The sequence below is a fragment of the Fundulus heteroclitus genome, chromosome 21 (assembly GCF_011125445.2).
Source record: "Fundulus heteroclitus isolate FHET01 chromosome 21, MU-UCD_Fhet_4.1, whole genome shotgun sequence".
NCBI lineage: Eukaryota > Metazoa > Chordata > Actinopteri > Cyprinodontiformes > Fundulidae > Fundulus > Fundulus heteroclitus.
This window is the reverse complement of record NC_046381.1, coordinates 34,695,846-34,720,016: the sequence shown is the minus strand read 5'-3', so window position 1 is coordinate 34,720,016 and position 24,171 is coordinate 34,695,846. Positions and strand designations below refer to the sequence as shown.

The window sequence follows — 24,171 nt, the reverse complement described above, 5'->3', positions numbered from 1 at the left end:
CAAGTAGGCCTACTACCACCACTACTACTACTACTACTACTGCCACTACTACTACTACTACTACTACTGCCACTACTACTACTATACTACTACAGCATCAAATATCTCTACAACATGAAGGTGATGATTCCAACCATGTTTCATCTCGCTCTTTAACTTTTTTTTGCCAAGCAGAACCGTCTGCAGACAGACAGCCAATTGATGGTTTTCTATTTTTGCTCGGCTGAAAGGGAAGGGCGGTGTGACGTCACTCCGCCTATGGGCAGCGCCGGCTGCTTTGGCCACGCCTCTGCGCGGGGAGCGGCGCGCGGGCAGCAGCGCTGAAGTCTGACAGAAGCGGCTGGCGAGAAGAGAAACTACTGCAGCGGAAAGCGTGTCTGAGCTCGGCTTGCTGTGGTTTCTGCTAAATTATTATTATTATTTTTTAGTTGCTATTGTGACCTAGCTTTCTTTCCCCCCACCCTCCTCGTTAAGATGGCGTACCACAGCCCGTACAGAACCGCCCCGCAAAGCAACGCTCCGCCGGACCAGAGCTTCCTGTGGAATATCTTCCAGAGGTGAGTGCGGCTGGTTCCGCTGCCTGTCTCGCCCCGTCTCTCTCTCTCTCTCTTTCTCTCTCTCCCCCCGGTTCGCTGCTGTCAGAGGAGGAAGAGAAGGCGGACTGGTCCCGCTGAATGTTTCCTCTCTCACTGCGCTTCGTTCACCCTCTCTGCTCTGCCGTCACGTCTGCAGCCGTGCGGTCGCTGGTTGAGGTCCGCAGGGGAAATCCGTGACATGACGGAGGAAGCGCCGCCGCCGCTGCAGCAGCGCGCGCCTGCGGCTGTGCCTGATCACACTCCAAGCGCCCCCTGTTAACTTCACCTGCAATCATCTGCAGCAGGACCTCTCCAGGCAGGGCTTTGAAGGACCTCCAGGAGTCCTTGAAGCCCCCCCCACCCCTCCACCTCCACCTGCAACTTTATTCTGACTAAACATACCTGAGTAATAAATCAGTGCCAGTTGTAAATCACGTGATTCATGGAGGATGCGTGTGTGTAAAGATTAGAGAGAGAGGCTCTGTGATGGGGGCCCCTGTGGCCCTGGCTTTCTCTCCAGTCAGGCAGGAATGTGTGTCAGCAGCTGAGGCAGCCGTAGTGGCAGGCAATCAGGGCCGTGTTGATGTGGCCTTGGCCCCTGGTGATAATTGGAGTTACGTAAGACTGCAGAGGATTTGCTTCCAACACGACTGGAATGCCGCAGGCGTTTTAGGGGGGGGTGTTTGAACCAGCCCTGGCAAATTATTCATGCGTGGAGCAGAACTTCAGAGTAATAGTGCGGTGGTGGGAGGTGTGCTCCTGCTTCTGGGTGTCTCTTCCCTGCTGTCTCTGTCTCATTTTACGGACTCCTGTCAGCTTCACAGGATTCCTTCTCTGCTCTGGGGAAGCCTGCCGCTTGGATTCGGTGTTTTCCAGGCTGGCGAAACGCCTCACGAAGGAAGCAGAGAGTGAAACATTTGTACTTTTGTTGCCTAACCTATTGTCTAAGTTACAGTTTGTGTTTTTTTTCTTGTTTTATAATTAAAATCCTGACCGCTGTAGACGCATCGGCCAAGAATTCAGAGTGAACCTTTGTGTCGACTCTAAAGAAATGACTTGGTACCTTGGAAACGTGACCCTGTGGCGAGTTTTGACAGGAAAGTTGTTATGAGCCTGTTTTTAGGCTTGTCATAGAAGCGCCCCCCCCCCCCCCCCCCCATTACAGTTTTAATAGCAGAAGTCATAAGGAGAGTAAATGTCACACAACGGCATGGGTGCGTACAGGTCAGGCCTCTCTCCCACATGCCTCGTCCGCAGGTCGGAGGTCACCGTCTGGCAGAGCGGCGTTGGACTTCCCTTCCTGTCGTGTGGCCCCGGGTCATCAGAGCGTAGTTGAGCCACACGTCGCCTCCCGGTCTGTGTGTCCCGCAGACACGCCTACCTGTCCAAGAGCCGCTGTGTGGCGTTGTCTCTTGTCTTTCACTTCTTCTTCTTCTGTTTGGCTGAATCGAAATGAGACGCCACAGAGGGTGCCCCGGAGTAAGGACGTTTCCTTGGCTGACAAGGAAGGGCAAAATGAGGAAATGCTTCTCCAGAGCAAAGTAGTCCTGCCCCTCCCCCACCTGTTGCTGCATACCGCCAGGCTCCTGGCAGAATAAGGCTGCAGCCGTCTGAACCTTCATCATAGGAAAGATGAAGTCGTCCGCAAAGATTCCTGGTTGTGATCAGTAGTTTGGCACCGTCGCCCCTCCCCCACCTGTTGCTGCGCACTGCTGGACAGCTGGCTGAAAGGAGGCCGTCAGACTTCTCGCTCGTTGCACGAGGACGTTTTTGGTCAGCCGTTAAGTGCAGACCTGTCGCTCCCATTAAGGTAGTAATTCACAGCATGCCACGTTAACAGCTCTGTTGGTTGTTCGTGTTACGATAAGATCTACAGGCTTCATTCATGGTTTAGGGTTTTGCATTTGAAAAGCGACCCTACAGTTCTACTTCTAACGGATGAAGTAATGCAGCGTGAGTCATCTCTCCGTTTTTTTGCCTGCTTTTGATGATGGTATGGCTAAAATATTTCCACACGGCCTTTCAGTCCTCTCGTCGGTTCCCTTAAACCGATCGGCTCCTGTAAACGCAGCACGATTTGAGATTTGAGAGGTTTAGCTGTTTCTCCCCCTGCTGCCGTCACTCCTCTGTTTTTTTTTTTTCTTTTTTTTCCGGAGCTTTTATGTGGAAAGCAGGGAGGGCGTTGTCCCTCACACCATATTCCATCCACGTTGCCTCATAGGAAAAAGTGAAACGGCGGGGGGGAAAATTGCGAGCAGAACCGGCTGACTCTAGGTTTTGTCCGTTTGCTTATCGCCCCGCTCTGACTCCGGCTCGTTGGGTTCAGGCTGTGCGTTTGACAGCGGCGGCCGACGGAGAGTCCAGATGGTGCCTGTTCTGCGGGGAAGGAAGGAGGGAGATTTAATGACGCTTTTTCAATTCCTTTTTTTTCTTCACCCTTCCCTGAATTACGAGGTCACTTTGCCTCAGGCAGAGTGAGCTGCCGAGATGGGAGGTGTGCAGAAAACACAACGTACCTAACACACACACACACACACACACACACACACACAATCGCACTCTTTGACTAAATCAGCCGGGTGTTTGGGAAAGGACGGGGGCCTCCTCTGCATGCACCGACCAAACCGCTCTTTGCCTCCACCGTGACAAAACTTTCTTTTACTCCGACCTGCAGAGACGTGTGTGTGTTTTTTTTTCCTTCTCTGATTCCACCGAGCTGACCGAGCAGCTTGGTGTTTGTTTTCCTAAGCCAAGCTGCACATGAACCTATAGCTGATGGCTGTGAAGACGGGCCACGTAGGCTTCAGGAAGCTTCTCTACAGCCACAGCTGGGGAGCAGAAACCTCAGCGCTCCAGTCAGCGCTGGGCTGGGCCCTGGACTGTGTGTGTGTGTGTGTGTGTGTGTGTGTGTGTGTGTGTGTGTGTGTAGAGAGGGGTTTCCCGTCCTCTCCCCCTCGCCTCTGCTGGTATGTTTACTGAGGGAGCGCTGCGTCAACAGGTCGGGCCTGCAGGGTTGCTAAGGAACCACTGAGTCACTGGATGTCTGACTAAACTCCATTACAAGTGTGAAGCCGTGGTGCGTGTCATTATCCGCCCTCGTGACTCCGCGTCACGCAGGAAAGACTCACCCGGCGTGGCGGTACCTGCTCCAAAGCATGCTGGGAAACCTGTTGTGTAAGATTTGTTTTTACTGTGTGCACCGTGGACTGGAAGAGGAGCCGTCCTGTTCAATGAAAAGGATGTGGGTTAGATTCTGGCTACTTGTTGCCCGTGGAGCTGCGTAGCGGCGTACGGATGCCCGTGAGTGCAGCCGGGTGGTCAGGTGGGCGGTGCGGCTGGTTCAGTCCATTTACTGCTGGTTTACCACTTTAGGAGCATCTGGCGTGAGTTCACTCTGCAGTTTTTCCCTCCTTTGTTTAAATAATGGGTGGAAAAGGGACTGAAACCTTGAAACTTGAGAAAAACGGGTCACAAACCCAGAGAATACCACTTGAGTTGTTGAGACCCAACAAGTTGTTTAAAGCAGCGAGTTCCTCTGCGCACACTTTCACTTTTGCTTTCTGTCTTTACCTGGAAAACTCTTACTGTCTGGGATTCCTGAAGGCTGCCGCCGCGTCCGTAGCTCCAGTAGTGGCCCGTCAGCAGTCAGTCTGGCTGTGCTTTCCAAGGATCAGCTCAGACGCTCCGAGCCTGTCTGCCCTGTCTCCCTCAGCTATGAACACACAAGTACTGCAAAAACGGATCTAAAAATAAGTAAAATGTTCTTAAAGTTAGTGTATATATAGATTTGAGCAGGTAAATAAGATTATCTGCCAATGGAATGAGTATTTTGACCCCTAAAATAAGATAATTAGACATCCTGGACTTGAAATAAAATGATGGAGATGAGTTGTTCCTATTTTAAGTAGGGCTGGGCGATAAATCGATTTAATCGATCAATTCGAATTTACAATTCTTTAAGATTTCATTTTTGGAAAATCTGGATTTTATTTTGCCAATACACTCATTGGGTTTCCATGAAGAGAACAGCACGTGATGCTGAATATATGTTTAGGCAAATATATTGTCAAAATATTGTTAAGTGGAAACTTTTTTTTACCATAATACGAGGTACTTCATTTACTTATTTACTTTTTTTTAAACTTAGTTTGATGTTCACAAGTGCAGTGAAGCCTGTTCTTAGCTCAATGTGTAATACCACCAGCAGCAAATGTTTTGTTATATTTTCATTCTTTATAAGGGCACGGCTGCCATCTTGTTTTACAAGCATGTTTCACAGCTTGTTTTTAGTTGCACTTTGAATTCAGGTCAACTCCCTGACAAAATGCTTGACATAAAAAGCAAGGTTTTAAAATAATTTCTTTTTAAGAAACAAAAAGGAGGAAAAAATCGATTAATCGGATTTTGTATGATAAAATCGGAGATTTATTTTTTAATCCATATCGCCCAGCCCGAATTTTAAGTGCAAAAATACTCATTCCATTGGCAGATCAGTTTATTTACCTGCTCAAATCAAGGACAAATACACTAATTTTAAGAACATTTAACTTATTTTTAGTTCTGTTTATCCCCATCGGAGAGCTCCGTCCATTCCTGTAGGCTGCTGGGAACAGGCGAGGGCCCGGCGCCCGCTGCCGTCGCCTTATCTCGTCTGTGGGTGTGAAGAGGTTCTAAAGTAATTTGTGTTTTTCCTCTCTTTTTCTCCAAAGGGTGGACAAAGACCGGAGTGGGGTCATTTCAGATTCGGAGCTTCAGCAGGCCCTGTCCAACGGTACGTATCGACCCTCCCGCTTCAAATCTCTGCCGCTCCCAGAACGAAGCTGCCGTCGAGCTGTAGGGACGGACAAGGGAGCGGGGGGGCGGTATTTTTATCCCTGGGTTGGAGGTGGATTGAATAAAATCAGCTACTTTATTTTTAGGACAAAAGACAAGCAGATGAGAGTTTACAAGTGTCGCTTGAAAGGAAACGCCTCGATACGTTCTGGTAGAAATGACAGGAGCTCAGGGGGGGGACAAAGCTGGAGATTAAAACAGAGTTGGTAGAGGCTTCAAAAAAACCTTTTGCAATGAAAATGAAGTCAGGAGCAGGAGAAATGGTGCAATGTGTGTAACTATTTGATGGCCTGCATTTATTTCAAGCCAATGACTTCCCAGTGTCTGGTTGTTTCTGGCTGTGAGGAGTTAGCTGTGCCAGTCTACCCGTGTTCTCACCTCTAGAGCTGCTTTCCTCTCCTGTCCCCTTTTTTCCCTCCCTTGTAGCCGCTCCATTGAACCAGACCTCCGGTATCTCCATCATTACCCCTTCGCCGTGTTGCAAACCTGTTCTGGAGCATCGTGTTGCCGTTTCGTCCCGAGCCTCCTCCATTTCGTACCCTTCCCAGTTCACACAAATGATTTCTTACTCCGTTGTTAGCAAACGTCTGAGCAAATGCAGGTGGGGGGAAGGAAGCTTTTTTTTAATCTTTTTTCCCAATGATGATTTCATTAAATGTCTGTAATTGCGCTTCAAGCTGCAACTCTTAGATTGCTGTGGAGGAGTTTGGCTCCACAGACCGTTTAATTCGGCCACGTCAGAGGGCTTTCAAGCATGAACGCTTCAGTTCGTCTCACAGCATCTCAGTCGGATTTAAATTCAGACTTTGATTAAGTCGTCTTATTTAAGTTTTATTTTGGAGCCATGCAGAGGTGGACTTGCTGGTGTAGTTTGGCTCATTGTCCTGATCCTTAGCCCTCGTTGTTTATCGCTGTGTATTTGACAAAGAATTACTACGAGCAGGACGAAGGCATTTTGGTTCTATAGGGGGAACAATACATTTCAATTAATGGTTCCTGAAAACCCCCAAAACTGACAGTATTGTTGGGATTATTTTCCTTTTTTACGCTATTGAATCCATGACAGCATCAATAAATACCCATATATTTATATATTATAAAATGCAGTCAGTGTGTGCAGATTAGAGGTAAAAATCCCACTTCTGTATTTAACTTGACCTGATAAAGTTTTTTTTTTTGTGCTTTGATCGCTTACCTAAAGAAATATCCTAAAGATGTTGTAAATATGGTTTTATCGTCACATTTCTTCCATTAAATAGCACAAAATATGGTGATAAAGTTTGAAGTCTGTGTCTCCCGTCCTGAGGCAGGACACCTGTGAGGTTCTGCATTTTACCAGATGCCGCTTGTCCCCCTGCAGGGGAACCTGGGTAAAAACGCTGCGTCCTCTCGCCCAAAAGCAGAGCACTTCTTGTCCGTCCAACTGAGTTTAAGTAGGCGATGTTTCTAAAGTTGTGAACTAAACTATCATTATCAAAACACGGTTCTCTTTTAAATGGAAAACAACTACTCAAAGTGCGTTGTGAATTTAAATGTAACCTTTCAGTTTGTGGTGCTTAAAAGGCTGAGGTGCAGCACTTGTTGTGTTTAAAGCCAGCAGACATGGCGTTAGATTCAGCCTGCAGCGGCTGCAGGAGGCCGGCGTGAGCGCTCCTCAGGACCAGAGAGCCACGCTGGGCGTTTCATCGCTCCTCAGACCAGTGCTGGAGGAATGATGAACGCTGTTGGCAAACAAACCGAGTTAGCTTGCCTCTGAGAGCAGAGGCTTCACCACTGCAGGCTGGTAAAGTGCGTGTTTTATTTATGCCACACGTCGCTGCTCCCCACCTCCTCCTCACCTAAACTTTGGAGTCTGATTCATGTGGAAACCCGGCCAAAGGTTTGCTTTGTTTCATCAATAGAGGTCTTTTTAAGGGGCTTATATCTGAATTTTGTAAGACTTTTGAACAGATTAGGCCTCCTTAAAGTTCAGTTTGTCCCCTATTGGAAGAAAAGCTTAGTGTTGGTGTGGGGGGGGGGGTGTTGAATCCAGTAGCAGCAGGAGCAGTGAAAGGAGGTTTTATCAGACTGTGCAGAGGCTCTCGCTCGGCATACTGATTAGTGTTTGTGCATGAATGCACCGGCTGGTGTTATTTATCAAAAAGATATCCTTATGTTTTTCTTTTGCAGAGGTTCAGTGTTTTTTCTTTTTGAAGACATGGTGTGTGTGTGCGTGTGTGTGTGTGCATGCGAGCCTCAGCGCCGTGGGTGCTGAGCGTGCACCTTGCTGTGTGTCCGCAGAGTGAGCGGCAGGCTTCCCGCTCCAGACTCTGCCAGTTCATTACTTTCTTTGTGATATGGAAACGGAGCCAACGAAGCTGAACACACGCAGCACCGCGTCCCGTCCTGCAGCGAGCTCTCTGAAGCCGCCAGGCCGGGGTCGTGAGTTGTGGCTCTGTAAATGCTGATCAAACAGTTTTATGTACCAATTAAACTCTGTAGCGTTTGTCTTTTTATCTGAAATTGTTTGATCCGAAATCAGACCCGGTCCTTCCTCTTCCCGTTGGTAGGGATTCTGTTTTTTTTGTCTGTTTTTGAAGCATTTGAGGTTGAAGGAATGCGTTCTAATGGTATTTAGTCAAATCCAACCAACTAATAAGTAGCAGACCTTATGTAACGCCTTTATAAACTGATGAATGCGTTTTAAACATCCTTTCCTGTCCCTCAGGACGATCTGTCAAACTGTCCCCACCTCAAATTTCCCCCTTTTTCTTTCTAAGGATGCACCAGGTAACCGGATGCTGAGCGGTATTGGCAGCTTTTTATGGCGCCCCGACCCTTTTGCTACTCAGTTACTGTAGCTATTTTCAGTCTAAGGTGTTTAAAAATCGAGTTAGAGAGAAAGCACAAGATTGGTTAGTTTGACTTTAGTAGATAACAGGAAGCTTAAAAAGTATTTTTTTTAAGCAAAGTTGCTCCTTTTTTAATTTTTCTGAAGAGTCCAATTCTGCCTTTTATGGGAAACGTAGGATTCGGAAATATTGCTAATTTGTTTTCTAAATATCAGTTATGGTAAAGGTCTTTTTTAACCCAGATCAGGTCAGAGATTTACAAAGTCAGCCTGAAAGTGTCTGGTTGGTGCATCTCTATTTCTTAACAATTCATATTTTTCTGCTTTTTTATCGTCCCTCTGTCTCTCTGTGTCCTTTCTCCTCTCTTCCCTCTCAGTCCAGGTTGTGACAGAATGTCCTCCCTATTGAGACTGCGATTGGCCCTGTCCCACTAAAATGTATGTGTTGTGCCAGTTTGTTTTTTCCCCTCTCTGTGTTGGCCTCCGTTTGCACAGCAGAGAGCAGATATCAGACCAACTTCCCATCATGCCCTCAGATTTACTGTCTTCTTTAATTTAACTGCGTAGGAACAGCCTTGTGAGAAAGCGGCTGACAGGCAGAGCTGGCTGAACGGCGCTCCATGAAGGGCTTGATCAGCAATCCTTACATCTATGCACACGACAGTGTTTTTTTTTTTTTTTTTTTAGTTAGCGTTTCTACTGTTTGTCCACACCCAGACGATGCACGTTTTCTCTGAAAACGGTTTCCAGGGTGGACGGTTTCAGAAACACTTCCTGTCGCCATTGTGGTGTACACAGAAAAATGCAATCTGCCGGACAGTCCCTCGCACATTCAATAGTAGAAATTCAATTCAGTTCCAAATATTTTATTAATCCCAAAGGCAAAAAAAATGCTGGTGTATCTCATGTTTTATCTGCAAACCCTGAAGGACCTAAGCCTCCTCAGGAAGTACAGTCTGCTCTGTCTCTTCTTGTAGACAGCATCACAGTTACATCTCCCGTCCGTTCTGTTGGTTAGGTGAACATGGAGGTATTTGTTCTCCTCCACCACCTCCACTTCTTCTCCCAGGATGAGACGAGTGCTTTAGTTCCACACCGTGCCACAAAACGGTCCACCACCCATCTGTATTCGGCTTTTTGTTCATCTGCAGAAACACCCAGTGACTGCAGAGTCATCTGAGTGTTTCTGCAGATGACAGGAGGCTGTCTCCTATTGGACGTCTGAGGTGTAAAGAGTGAAAAGGAAGTGTGAGTACACACCCCTGTGGTGCTCCTGTGCTGCTGACTACCTGGTTAGACACACACTGTCTGACAGTTTGTTGGTCTGTTTGATCTTTCTGTCTGATCCAGACGCTTGTTTGGGCTTTAATCTTCTAAGTCTTCTGGAGGTTTTGACAGAGCAAATGATCAGATGAACAGATGGAAACCACCAAGGTGTTTCCTTGTTCTATAAAACCACCTTGGGTTTTATAATTTCAAGTGACCTGTAACAAAAGTAGAACTTGGTCATTTGTTTATATAAACATTTGAGTCCATGCCATTGTGGTTTTTATTTTTTTTTAATCTAGTGGTGGTTTTTGACTACATTGTTTAATAACTAGGATCAGTTGTAATGTATGTACTTAGAAGCTCTGTGTGATTCGATTGAATTGACTTTGCAAATGACCTTGAGATAACGTGTTGTTAATTGGGGCTTTATAAACACACTGAATTGAATTGAATTAGGGATGCCTTTTTAAACACGGGCTCCTTTCGACTGCCAATTTCGTGTAAGGACTCTTTAGCCAAAGTGGAAGTGCGTCAGCGGTCGCCACGATAAGTGCTGTCTGAATAGTGCAGTCAGTAAGGAAGGAGAGAGCAACAGGAGCCTGTAACTTTTTAAAATACGGTAGCTGTGGAAGGAAGCTGACATTTATTGTGGTAAGACAACTTATTAAATTACACAGCTTCAACCACAACCAGCTGAATAAAATTGAACATACCTGGGAGAATGAATGGCGCTGAAAGTTGTCAAAATCCCGCTGAAATTAGACGATGAGCATAACTTTGATATGTGCTAAGATAACTGTACAACACGGATTATAAAGCAAAATTGTAACCCGACCAGACAACAGACCCTTAAGCTAGCGCTAACTGTTATTAGCTTCATGGACAGCCCTATAACAGGGTTCTGTTGCGGTGTGGGCCATTCGAACTGCACCACACAAAATTCCCCTGCGTGAATGCATACTGAAACAGTGAAACAACATATAGACATGTATTCAATATTTGTTGTCTATGAATTAATGTTCTAATAAATTTTTAAGTGGTACAGGAGCAGGATATAGTTTTCACAAGCCTATAGCGAGCCCTCTTGTGGCTATAGACGGTAATGTTTACTCCTTGGTTCATGCTGTTCAGTATGAATTACCATTTAAATTTGTATAATATATAAGTCGCACCTGACTATGAGACACAGGACTGGCCAAACTATGAAAAAAAAGTGACTTATAGTCTGAAATATAAGGCAATTTACCATAAGAACCTTGTGATGTTTAGTTCTTACTGTTGACCTCATGAAAGGTCAAGGAGCTAGGAGCTATAACTACAGGTATCTGTTTTTCTACCAGTGTGTTGTGCACAACGATCTCAGATGAAACGTTTTCATGTCGATGTGTTTACTGAAAAGAAAAACATTCCTGTTTTTAATGGATCACTGTCATGTGCACAGACCTTTACACTCTTTTGAGTCATGTTGACGGAGAAATAGGAAGCCTCAGGCAGACAGTTTGGCTCTGTCATTATTCTAGCTAATGATGTGAGGCACCAGGTTTGTTATGGACGGGTGGATTCTTTGAGAGTGTTGTAATATATGTCCTGCAATCATGACTAAGATAAAGCACAAAAACACACTGAGCTGTTGGTCAGCTGACCGCTGCTGATCGTTACTGTTGTTGGGTGACTCAGATTTAGGAAGAATCAATTTGTTGATCAGCATGCAGGCATCATCCAGTGCTGCTTGCCTGTTTCTGGATTTTAGAATCAGGCCCGTGTAACAGGTTGGTAGACGGGTATTAAAACACGGTGTGAACCCACAAACTTTGGTAAAAGGAGAAGTTCAGCTGTGCAGTTTAGGGCTGTTTTGAAGCATTTTTGTGTCTTAACCTGGACTTCAGTAACTTCCTGTTGAGAGATTATACAGAAGGCCATAAAAGTTGTCTTTGCTATCTAACAAGTAAATGTACAGTAATCTGTTGAATAATAGGTGTTCCTCACGATGTTTCGCCATGCTAGAATGAAGCCATGGATGGCATCTTGGGATGTCAGTGTGGGAATTTTCCAATATTTCTCCATCAGATAGAAGCTTAGGAAAAACCCATGACTTATTATTGAATAAACTAGTTGCAATTATTGTTGCATAGTAAATGCTGGACCAGCTCCTCTCTGTAAATTTTCAGAACTTCTATGTCCCAATGAAAACCCAATGAGTCATTAAAAGTTAGCATTAGCTGACAGAGTCAGATGCTTCATTAAAGGAAATAAAACCAATGGCTTGTACAGCACCCAGCATGTCGTCAGTATCATGGGCTAGCATTGGTATTGTGTGCCACTTAACTCACTGACCAGACAGAGTGGTATCTGTTTTACAGCTACAAGCCTTAAACGCTCCTGTGGAGCAGTTAGCTGAAGTGCTAAGCTATTGCTAGCATGTTTTCTCATTGATGACTTTCATTAATGTTTTTCAGTGTAGTTTTAACTTGGTGTGAGCGCTAAACATACAGGAAACTATTTCTGCTTCACAAACTTCAACATCATGCAAAGGAATTTATTCAGCCGAAACAGACGGGACAAAGCAGCGAAGTGACATCCCATTGGCAGGCAGGGAGCTGCAGCAGCCAATACAGTCTCTCCATCACGGTTTGGCTAGAGTAGCCAAAGATTGTGCTCAAGATTAGCACTACTTCAGTATATTTTTACTTAAGTAAAAGTAAATACCAAAAAAATTACTGAACTAAGAGTAAAAAAGTATTTGGTAAGAAGAGTACTCAAGCACTAACTAATAACTGATTTAATATTTAGAAATGATGTTGCTAATGGACAGACTGTTTCCTATTTCTTATTTACTAATTTATAGAAAAAAAGTTAAGCGATATAGAGAATTAATTAATTGATTTGCGACATGAATTGTGGCTAAAATTGCAGCTGTCCAAAAATTACTTTGCACATTACTGCCACCTTGTGGTAGTGTTGTTTGCGACATGCAACTACATGTTGAGGGTAAACAAAAAGGTAAAAACAGTCGTCATATAAACAATGGAAATTTCTGTTTCACCAGATATTTAAATACTTTAAATGTAAAAAAATTGGGACCCATCTCTAATGGAAAAGGAAAATTACCTGTTGAGATTTGTCTTTTAGAGCAGTTTTTGTCAATGAAGCTCACCGACATTGTGCAGTTTTGACGTTGTGCGGTTAATCTGATCGCTTCTTAGAGCTTAATAAAATCCTGTAAGGGACGTTCTTTAACAGTTATTTACCCGCGATCTTATGCTGCAGAGACTGATTTGTTAATGATGTTTGTTCACTTGCCTTTATTTGACACCTGATTTGTATCTTTTCCCCTCTCGCAGCCATACGTGTGTTCTATAATAACTTTATGAGGTCTAAAGCTCAACATATAAGCTCTGTTTGGAAAAGTGTGCATCAATGTGTGGTTGCTTATGCAAAATGTGTAAGAACAAGCGTCTCACTGAGCGCCATCAGGGCCGTTATGTGTTTGTGTACACACTTGCGGGCAGAGCACTCTGTTTTTCCACCAGGCTGCCTCTTTCTTCACCTCCTACGTTCCTTCTCCCGGCCTCTCGCCACCTCACTGCCGGCGGTGTGGTTGGCCGGTCAGAGAGGACAGTGTGTGGACGGGACAGAGGGAGGATTGTCCCGGCTTCCCGTTAGAGAGGGACACACTGCTGCGCGCTGAAGCCGGGCCGGGCTGCAGTCTATCTGGCAAACATCGGTGACCTCACAGCTAGCTCCTGCTGTGAGACGTTGGTGTACTCGACTCTGTGGGCCGGAAAGGTCACAGCTTGTTTCGTGCGTCGCCTTTTGGACATTTTTTGACGGCCGTATCACTGGAACAAGGTTGACGTCCGTCTTTTAACTTTTAAACTAGCGACAACCAAAAAGAACCAAATCTCAGATTAAGTCCTGCATAGGAATGAGCTGCTATGAGCTGATAAAATTCTCTTTTTTTTTTTTTTTTCATGGCAGCAAGAAATTTACACATAATTTATAATATGATTAATTACTTGTATTTAAAACATAACGGCAACAATTGTTTTTACACATTCTGCAATAATATAGTGATTACTATGCATAAATATATATGTTATTGCTGTTTAGGGCTTGATATTCTGTGGGGACTTAATCGAAAATACAAAATAAAGGCTCGCTAAATTGATTAGTACTTTGAACTTTTTGTAGTATGATTACACCCATTTGTTGCTCTGTTGTTAGTTGAATAACACAATTAAAGCAAGCTGATAACAGCTGGTTATCTGCTCTGGTAGGCAGCCTGTGTGGGCTGCCTAATGTCATCATGACATGCTGCTTATAGCAGGACTAAATTTGGCTTTCTTTAACACAAGCGTAACGTTGGTAGCCTTCTTTCAGTTAGCCGACCAGCAGCGCTAAGCAGCAGGTGGGGGAGGGGCTGCGCTGCGTCACTTTACGCTGCGCCAGAGAAAATGCTGCTCTCTCCAGCACTTTTTCTTCTGTCTCATGAAAAAGTGGAAAGGTTTTTGCAGTTTTGAAACCTTGGTATTTAATTTTCAGGCCAGAAACTGGACGGCGACTTTTCCTACCCAGATAATTAAGTCATGCTAAGCGGATCTCATGATGACTGGTAGTGGTTTGGCACAAGATTTCTTCCTCTTTCTCACGCTCAGCTCTATTTATGCCACCGTTTGAATACCTAGAAAAACAGCTTAATCGATACCACGTTTGATATTATGTGGAGGGAAAAGCAACTAGAGAGAATTTTTTTTTTTCTTCTTCTTCTTCTTTTTTTGTTCCACTGACTTCTCTAAAAACCTCAAATGGCATTTTTACATCCACGTTTCATGTTTTAGGCTCTTTGCGAAATCACTAAGTTGTTGTATAGTTAGGGCTGTATGTGCACACCCAGTCCAAGAGCAGCCATGATATCATGCATAAAACTACCTGCTGAGCTGGTGTGTGGTATCTGCAGCATATTCAGTTCTGCTTCTAGTTTGTGCTCAGTAAATTAATCCAACGTTACTGCTCAATATTGTCTCAAAATAGTTTCAGTTCGATTACAGTGCATTTCTAAAGCTCTATTGTGTTTTGTCGGTCTTTAGCCTTGTTTTGTACCAGTATGCCTATAGCTTCCTCCATAATTGTTGGCACCTCTGATAAAGAGGAGTAAAATGCCTTAAAATAAATAAATTCTTATAATGTGATCTTAATTTGACAACAAAAAATTAAGGCTGAAAAATCTTATCTTGGTATACTAATAATCTTAGATGCTCCGCTTACTCGTCCTTCTAAATATTCCTATAGAGAAAAGTTAACAAGCAATCCTATTAATGTAAATCTTATATTAAAAACCAAAAGTTAGCAAAGAGGCTGTTTTACCTTGAGTTTCTTCTCTTGTTTCATGTATCTGAACATGTGGAACAAGGTGCTTTAACTTCATTTCTGACCTTTTAAGTGATGTCGTCGGTGGGAAACAGCTGGCACGGCCCATAAAACGGCTTATTTTCTATTTCAATCCAAAATTACAGACTTAACTGTTAATCAATACTGCTGAGTATGATGTTTTCCAAACATACAGAGAAAAATAGATTTCTTTTTTTATGATCCTGCGAGAGATTTTGTGAATTAAAATTGGAAAGACAACAATTTGGGTGTAGCTTTTTCTCAGCAGTCTAACAGATGAACAGAAACATTGAGATTCTGGCCCAGAAGCCGGTGTCAGTGGGCGCCTCAGGGCCGGTCCCAGAGCAGCGCTCTCCTCAGACCTTCACAGCCGTTCTCATCAATAAAACAAAACACAGAGACAGGGAAGAAATGACGCGTCTTTCCTGGAGTACATGAAGCCTTTCAGCATCCCCAAATCTCACCCTACTCCCTAAATCCCATCTGACTTTTTATTTTATTCCTATTTCAGATCAAATGAAGGTGGATGTTTGATTTAGCTTTCTTCTTTTCATTCATCCTCTGCTACCACTCACTGCAGACCAGCTTAGTGCTGACGCAGGAGCAGCGTTAGATTTCTCTAAAAGCATTTCAGGGTTTGCGGGTAAAATCTTTAGCAGCACGCTAAGGTCAGCAAAATAAAACGAGCAGCTTCCATCCACTATAAGAATTGCTAATAACTCGTTGTTCCTTTTTTGCGTTTATCTTTTTGTTATCCTTTCTGCTTTCTTCTTTTCTGCTGCTTCTTCCCAAACTCTCCTCTCCTCTCCTTGTTCCTGCCGCTGCCCTGCCACAGAGACATGAGGTGACTCAGCAGGCTTTTACAGCCCCTTTCAAGTTGCAGGGACTTGAGACCTGGCAGTTTTGTTTTCTGTGATTGAAGATGGACCCCTAGAGTAAAAAATAACAGATTTGGTGGAGAGGTGTGAAAGGGCTTAATGGTGCTTTTCATCTCGGAGTTTTCTCTGTTGATTTGTTTCCTCCTTGCTGTACTCCACGGTTTGTGGCGGTCAATCGATGAACGCTCTCTCCTCTTTTCTTCTTCTGCCTGGACAGTTTCAGGGGCAGTGGTTAGATTATTGGTTGATTTTAGTCTCTTTACTGCTTTCTTAACAAAACATGAGGCGGTACAGCAGGATAAAGGTAGCAGAGGAATCTGAAGCAATCAGACGCTCTGATCAGGGGTTTCCTGGCTGATGTGACTTTTGTTGGCTTGTTCTTTGAAGAGGAGAGGAAGTTGATTTATTTTTTCCCCTTGATCTGATTTTTATTAAACTAAAAAGTGCATCAAAGAACATATTTTTAAATGCGTTTGCCTTTTCGATCAGAACCAATCAAGGGAAATCAGCTGATTGTCTCTAATTTTTATATATATATATATATATATATATATATATATATATATATATATATATATATATATATTAAAAATAAAAATTTGTGTGCATATTTCTTTTTGTTTCAAGGTTTGGTTGGCGTTGATTTTTTTTTTTTTTCATTGGTCCTTATGTTTCAGGCAAGCCTTTTTGTGTCCAAGATTGACCCATTTCTCCTGGCTCAGGTCTAAAATGCATAAAGCCAACTTCATTTATTAAATTCTGAAATCATTTGCAAAACCAAGCACGACTGTTTTTTTCTTCTGGCATCTTATAGTAGATATAAACTTTAAAGGTTAACACCCAGATAAAACCCACCAGAGAATAATCTTCCCACATAATACTAACCAAGATTTTATTTAATTTTAATTTTATTTAGTTTAGTTTTATTTTACTTCTGTTTGTTTTCTTGTTTTACATTGTTTTAACATTAAATTTTCTCACCATCTCCCCCTGCTGGCCAGAATAAAAAATGCACCTTTAAGGTACTTGTGTACTGCTTCCATTTTCATTCCCTCAGCCTGTGTCCGTCATTAACGTGCTGTTTTATGATTCACATATGTGCAAATAGTTGGTTTATGCAGAAAGAACAAGTGGAGACCGGCAGTAAGGGCAGCCAGAGCATAAATTAGACCGATGTACAGTATATTAAACATTATCCTCATCATATCTTTTCATAAGACAATGACATGACCAAAAACCAGTTAGACTGCATTGCTGGAGTTTGGTGAGAACCTCGAAGTCAGAAGAAAGCTACTGAAGCTTGTCCTTTGAGAGCAGAGAGAGGAAATAAATAGTTTTGAAGATGATCTCAAAGTTAACCTGTAATCTCCACATTAGCTGCGTCATTTCCTTCATGTGTTTGTCGTCTTAGCACACATGTTGTTCCCCTTTTCTTTCATCGCAGTTTCTTTATCTGCGTCTCTATTGTCGTTGGACATATTTTGTTCAGATTGTGAACGCTTTGCCTTTTTGATCGCCAGGCACGTGGACCCCCTTCAACCCGGTGACCGTCCGCTCCATCATCTGTAAGTGCCCATCTCTTACACTGCTGCCCTTTTTCTGCCGAGACTGTTTGATTTTGTTTATCTGTCCCCGCGCCATGGCGACCAGATTAAGTCATTAAGTCGCCAGCGCGCAAACAGACTTATCTTTTGTGTGGGAACCTATCGCTCCCAATGAGAGGAGCCAAGAGCAGCGTCTGCAGCCAGAACAGGAATGCTGGCTCAGACTCCAGATATTGATTTGTCAGAATGTGGAGCTCAGGTTACAAACTTTTAGCTCTGCAGTGTCTTTTTAACACACTCGACTGTACTATGGCACACAGGAAGCTTTTTTTTTTTTGTTTGTTTTGCTTTTTAAAATCATTCTGCAGACTCCTCGTCTCCTGATGTGTTGTAGCTTTAAGAGTAAATCCCTGTAAGTCTCTTTCCTCCCGTCTGTACCAAGCGCAGTAAATCCATTGTTTTATAGCCTTGCAGCGAGAGGCACATCATGCGATAACACTCCCTTTGTTGGGGGGGTAATTGGATTGATCCGCATGAGCGCGAAGAAACCGAATATTGGTGCTCTGAGCTGTTTTATTTCTTTGTAACTTATGTGGCAGGAGGTGCGAGTGTCTAAAATGGCCTGGTCTCTCATTTCAAAGGAGTCACACCATTTGAGCCTTTTCATTTTTATTTTGTCACATTAAACCCACAACCATCAACGTAATTTTCAGGATTTTATCTGACCGATCAAAACAAAGAGGCAAATATCCTTTTGAAGATGGTTTACTACTGAAATCTGACAGCTCGTGGCAGATGTTTCTATTCTGACCCTGTTCCTTCATAGCTCTAATGGTAATCCAATACAGTCAGTTGCCTCCAGAAGCCACCGTATCAATAAATAGCAAGTGGTGTCCGTCCGCCTAAACTAAAAGGCCTGGCATTAGCCAAGAGAGCAGTAATAGCTCTGGATGAGCTGCAGAGCTCCACAGCTCAGGTGGAAGAATCAACTGACTATTATTTGTGCATTCTAGTAATTTGATATTTGTTAAAGAAATGCAAAAAAAAAAAAAAAATTAAGAAAAAGTCACCATGCATTTTTACTGTATTTTCCCCATCCCTGGTCCTCAGGCCCCACCGTCCTGCATGGTTTAGGTATTTTTCCTGTTGCCACACACTCGATTTTAAAATCAATCATTAACAGGCTTCTGTAGAAGTCGATGGCTTGTTGACGAGGCGATGCAATCATTTGGATCAGACCTACTGCAACAGGGATACATCAGAACCATAAAGGACAGTGGGCCCTGAGGAGCGATGCAGGGGACTGGGCAAGTGTGTGGAAGACAATGGGGAAAAAAGAGAAGTCACTAAAATGTACCTGCTTCCCTCCCTCAGCCATGTTTGACAGGGAAAACAAAGGTGGCGTAAACTTCAACGAGTTCGCCGGGGTGTGGAAGTACATCACGGACTGGCAGAACATCTTCAGGACCTACGACAGGGACAACTCGGGCTTCATCGACAGGAACGAGCTCAAACAAGCACTGACCGGATTCGGTGAGCAGAAAAGTATGCTTTTATAGTTCTCACATGTTGGCCGTGGTGGAGGGCTACAAGCGGCGGACTCCCTGTCCCGGTGTACGAGGAGCGGCGTACCAGGAGGGGGGGCGGGGGGGTGCAGGACTTAACCGCAGTTTAACCTTGCCACTTGTCTGGGTAATTCTTTACTTGCTGCATTTCCTGTTAATCATTCATCTCTGCATTTAGATCAAACATTTATATTCAGCTTAAGCATTAGTGGCAAGTTTAAACAAACCTAAAACCTTTTACCTGTTTCTCTAAACTGTCGGTTTAAATGGGAGTGATGGTTAAGATTTCTCTATAAAAACATTCAGTCTGCTTCAGCCGGTCTGATTTGCCACAGTTTAGTTAAAACATTACAGTGAACCCACTGGGAGAGATTTCCTGCTTAGTCGTCAGTCCCACGTGTCGCTGGGGCACGACTGACGTCCAGGTTGATTACCTGGCCTGTATAACCTGTAAATCTGTCATGTTTTTTTTTTTTTTTAAATTAGACATTAAACTGTTGCCTATGAAACATCGCTAGTGTATCATTGTTTGTTGTGTGCAGGCTATCGTCTGTCGGACCAGTTCTACGGCACTCTGATCGAGAAGTTTGACCGGCAGAGGAAGGGACAGGTGGCCTTTGACGACTTCATCCAGTGCTGTATTGTGCTACAGGTAACAGAAGGAGAATCAAAACAAAACCACTGCCTTACCGTTGTGACGATGCCTCCTAACAAATGATCCGCTGGCAAAAAAGTTTTCAGTCCCTCTTCAACCGTCTAGGTACTAAAATGGCTTTGCTTCATTTTCCCAGTTGGCTTTATTGTGTTTCGTCAGTGAAAAAGCAGAAACAGCCTTTCAGTGATGTGACCTTTAAGTCTTCCTGTAAACATAGCGGTGCTCTCCACTTTTATTGTCTCCCCGGGTAAAGACGTGTAAAAGATAGATTAACAAGTTGTTTCTCTTGTTACAGCGAACTACTGGTGCCACCGGCTACCCTTACAGGTTTTATTGATATGATTAAAGCAGTTTTTATATATAGCTTGTTGAAGTTAACTGTCTACCTCATTATTGAGTTTTGAAAGGACAAGAGAACATGTTTAAAATAATGGATGAACTTCTAGAAATGTGCTCCTTAAAGCATGATGGAGAGCCTGTAAGAATGGCTCTCCTCCAAAGACTCTCAGACCTCTGTGAGACACCAGCGGTCTCGTTTAATAAGCTATCGCACAAACCGGGGCCTGAAACCAGCGTCACTTTCCACGCTAAGTAAAAAGCGGGAAAACGGTCCTCACAGCAACTCTGATCCATGCGTACGTTTGTTTTGGAGACTGGAGGTGAAGATGGTGAAGCGGTCAATTAGAGTCGCGATGCATGACGATTCCCTTCATACGTTCAGCTTCACTCCATATCAGACTTTAATCATCAGTCGTGTTTATGATTAGCATTCAAATCCCCAGTGTTATTCATGTTTGTGACACAAAACTATTTATAAGGACCTGTCAAATAAATAAAAAAGTGGCCCATAAGTCATCTTCAATCTTAGATAAAAGTCAACATTTTATTGGTGCTTTTAACCATCACATTCCTCTCCCCGATGATCACCATGGTGACGTGTCACCATCACTTTTACATTTCTATTGTTTTTCCCCCAGAGGTGTGAATGTCTCATTTCATCAGACGTTCTTATATGACTTTAATAGCTGGTAAGGATGTTCACTTTAGTTGCTTAGCTTCAGTCTCCATAAAGGAAGGAGCAACATCCTCTGCAACTGACATGAGGAATATGGTGTTCTGGTCCAAAACCCTGACTGACAATGACTGATTCTTGCTGTATTTTTTCTTCATTTCATGGCAGCTCTGCCAAAATGTCAACTTTATGATCTGTCAGCAACTTCAAACATGGCGCTCCATCATGCAGATCGTCACCAAATGTTCTCAGGATATTCTGGCTCCACTTTTCATTCATGGCAGCGCTTTGGACAGATTTGTAATGCAGCGTGAGAAGCTGCTCCCCATATTGATCAATAAAAACATCAGTTTTACCTCTAATTTACTCATTTAATAAACACCTTTCTGTGGAAGTCTTTCAGTCTTTTCTCTGTGGTTGCCATAGATGACCATGATCAGCTGACTCATCTAAATACACGTTAACATTCATGGGGTGCTTTGCATTGATTGTTTATGGTTGAATCTGAGCGTGTAGAGGGCAGAACATGAGGCGGAACCTGGTATGCAAACGTTCAGGTGCAGCTAAAATAGGATTTTCTCTCAGCTGCATAAATGCACTGAAATCAAAGGCTGGGCTTAAACAGGGTTTGATTATGTTGCTACAATAAAATGTGAATTTATCTGAAGGCTTTGGACACATCTTTATCACAGCTGCTAGTAGGGCTGGATGATAATTTAATAATATATATTGATCGATAGACGTATATCAATGATAGAAAAAAAAAGGTCAATAAGAAGTTCAATAAAAGAACAGTCATCCTTCCTTATGCATTCTAGCCTATCATGTAAGTTAATATTACTTCATTACATCCTTCCAACCAATCACAAATGCAGACCCAGGAACCAACCTTTCATAGGGGTGGCCAGATGGGGCCATTTAAAAGCTTGGGGTGGCACACTTAAACTAAAAGCCATAATTTCAGGATTTTATTTTACTGTTGTAGTAACACTGCCTGTAGAAAACTATTTTAAAGAGACTTAATTAAATGCCTACTAACATCTTTTGGTTTATTGTTTTGATTTTTTTTATGTTACTATTGATCTAATATGCATAGACCAATAACAGTACAGTTAACAGTTTGAGTTGAACAACAATTCCTTGTTATTGTGTAATTATTTTTGGAATTAGGTGTACATTTATTAATTTATCGCAAAACAAAACAGCTACTATGGGAAAGTAGATACTGGCAGATACAAATCAAAGTGTGATAGAAGGTCAAGAAGAGTGGCTGCCTTGCTGGGTGTGCATAATCAGATTAAATGCTAAACTTATGCTACTACAATTTACACTGGCTTGTGGGGTGGCCAGGACATGGCCTGTGGGGGCCATGGCCACCCCTGGCCACCCCCTGGTGGAGCCACTGGTTCTTGGGCTGGCCCCTGCAGTATGGGTGCAGCACGTATTGAATAATGTGCCCCTTTTAGATGGTGCTGTTTTTGGGATAAATGTGTAAGTGACTAATGTGATTTACTTACTGCAGCCGATCATTTCAGCTCTCTTAACGTCGCTGTTGTGTCATTTCCCACAGAGGTTGACCGACGTCTTCCGGCGGTACGACACAGACCAGGACGGCTGGATCCAAGTTTCTTATGAACAGTATCTTTCCATGGTCTTTAACGTGGTATAACGCACATGAAGGCCACAGAAGAGCACAACTGGACACAACTGTGCCAAAGCTCCCGGCACCCTCTGGACGTCTGCCATAGAAGACACTACAATGTTTTTTTTTTATTTTTAATCTAGTCTCAGCCCGGGCTGGGCAGTTGAATCTGAAAGGAATAATCTTAAAGCAAGAAAAACAAAGTGCTTTATGTGTGGTTAGAAAAAAAAAATGTTGTAGTGTTTTGTTGACACGTTTTGAAGAAGTCCATGCTGGGGCCTGTGGGTTAGGGACAATTATGGACACATCTGTCTTATCTGTTAGTCTGTCTGTTCATGTCGACACATTTTTAATGTTTTAAACTCAAGAGGTTGGAAGAAAAAAAAAATATTTCTGTTAAATAAAACGATGCACTGTAAATATAATTTGCATGCTTTTCAGGGAAATTAAGGCCCGTATCGAAGCATGCCGTTCCTTTCTTTTGACTTGTCCTCTGCCCTCTTTGCTCAAAGCCATGTTTACAAAAACTGTGAAAGCAGGTGATGCTCTGCTTCGAGGTTCACTGACATGCCAGCTTACATGCCATATTTGTATGAACATATTTTTAACAGCAAATATTTAATTGCTAGAGCATATTTTTTTGGTAGAGGGTAAGCATAATATCTTTAATTTCGCTTTTTTTTTTCTTTCTGTGCATGATGCCTTAAAATGTGCAAAAAGCTAAATGACGAAAAATCTTTTATTAAAGGTCATCCAATGTTGGGATTTGCACTCCTTATTTATAGGGCATAAATGAAACTGCAATGTAAATGGAATACATATTAAGAAGTAAACAATCCACATAAAATGTAGTAAAATATGTCAGATGACAGTTTCTGTCCCTTTTACTTAAATACTGTGAATGTTGGGATGTCTGTTGCCTGTAGGTGGTGGTAGGCCTACAGCTGGAGGAAGTGGAGATGGTTTAAACAACTTTAGAGGCAGCAGATTAAAATAGCTGAAACTGAAAAAGTTCTGCATTGATCCTGAAGTTACAGTACCATGAGAAAGTGTACACACTGCTTTTTTTTCCTCACATTTTCTCAAATTCCAACCTAAAATATTTATTTGGGATTTTATCTGATCTGACCAGGGGCCTCACGCCGTGCTTTGGCTCTTGCACAATGGCTCTTAATAACCTTGGTTGAAAATAAACTAATGAATTTGAATTCAGATATAAATGATGCTTTTAGCAATTTTTAATTTTTTTTAATGGAATAATTGCATTGAATCTCCACAACAAGATAACAGAGTACCTGCAATATATTTTCTGATCTATTTTTCTTGTTATTAGATTAGAAAAAATTTCTTTGAAAATGCCAGCAAGTTTTCTCTATTAGATTTTACAGAATCCCATTTTTTTTTTTTCAAAAGGTCATGTTTATGGGACTCTAAATTAGATTATATAGTTGAGTTGCGGTCGCTTGCTCCCCCACACCATGATACTGCCGCCAGTGAAAGCATGCTCCAGTTATGTGCTACTTTGTGTCACATACTGTTGTTTAAAATAAGGTTTGTGGCTTTAATGTAAGCAAACAAATGCATTGTATTGAATTAACATGGCAAAAAATGCGAACATGTTCAATCGCTATGAACATAAAAGACAAATGATCATTGGAGCATTTCCTGATATAACCCAGTAAAAGGGGCTACAATCAAAATGTGGCAAATCTACTAACAGGAGACTTTTAAAATGTGTCTCCCACCTTGGAGTGCTTTTTGTAAGATGTTTTAAACACTAATGGAAGCACATAGAATAATTCTCCGTTTGTCCCTCAATGAACGACATCCACATGCCTGGTTACTTTATTGTCTTTTAAGAGTTTATCATACCCGATGGGGAATTTTATCCCAGGAACAATCAGCTGCGTAAAAATATAGCCGGTTTAAAAGAGGAGATTGTGCTTTATTTCTGGACTGAACAGACAACTAAAGAAGCTT

At 42.9% G+C, this 24,171-nt stretch overlaps 1 protein-coding gene across 1 annotated transcript; it reads left to right on the top strand.

Moving 5' to 3' along the window:
• The first annotated feature begins 271 nt into the window (after nucleotides 1-271).
• pdcd6 (programmed cell death 6) lies at nucleotides 272-22,953 on the top strand. Its single transcript, XM_012856282.3, has 6 exons — nucleotides 272-557; nucleotides 5,285-5,346; nucleotides 17,294-17,338; nucleotides 18,692-18,850; nucleotides 19,425-19,534; nucleotides 22,120-22,953. The coding sequence occupies exons 1-6, from the start codon at nucleotides 475-477 to the stop codon at nucleotides 22,216-22,218; spliced, it is 558 nt and encodes a 185-aa protein (XP_012711736.1). The 5' UTR covers nucleotides 272-474; the 3' UTR covers nucleotides 22,219-22,953.
• The last annotated feature ends 1,218 nt before the right edge of the window (nucleotides 22,954-24,171 follow it).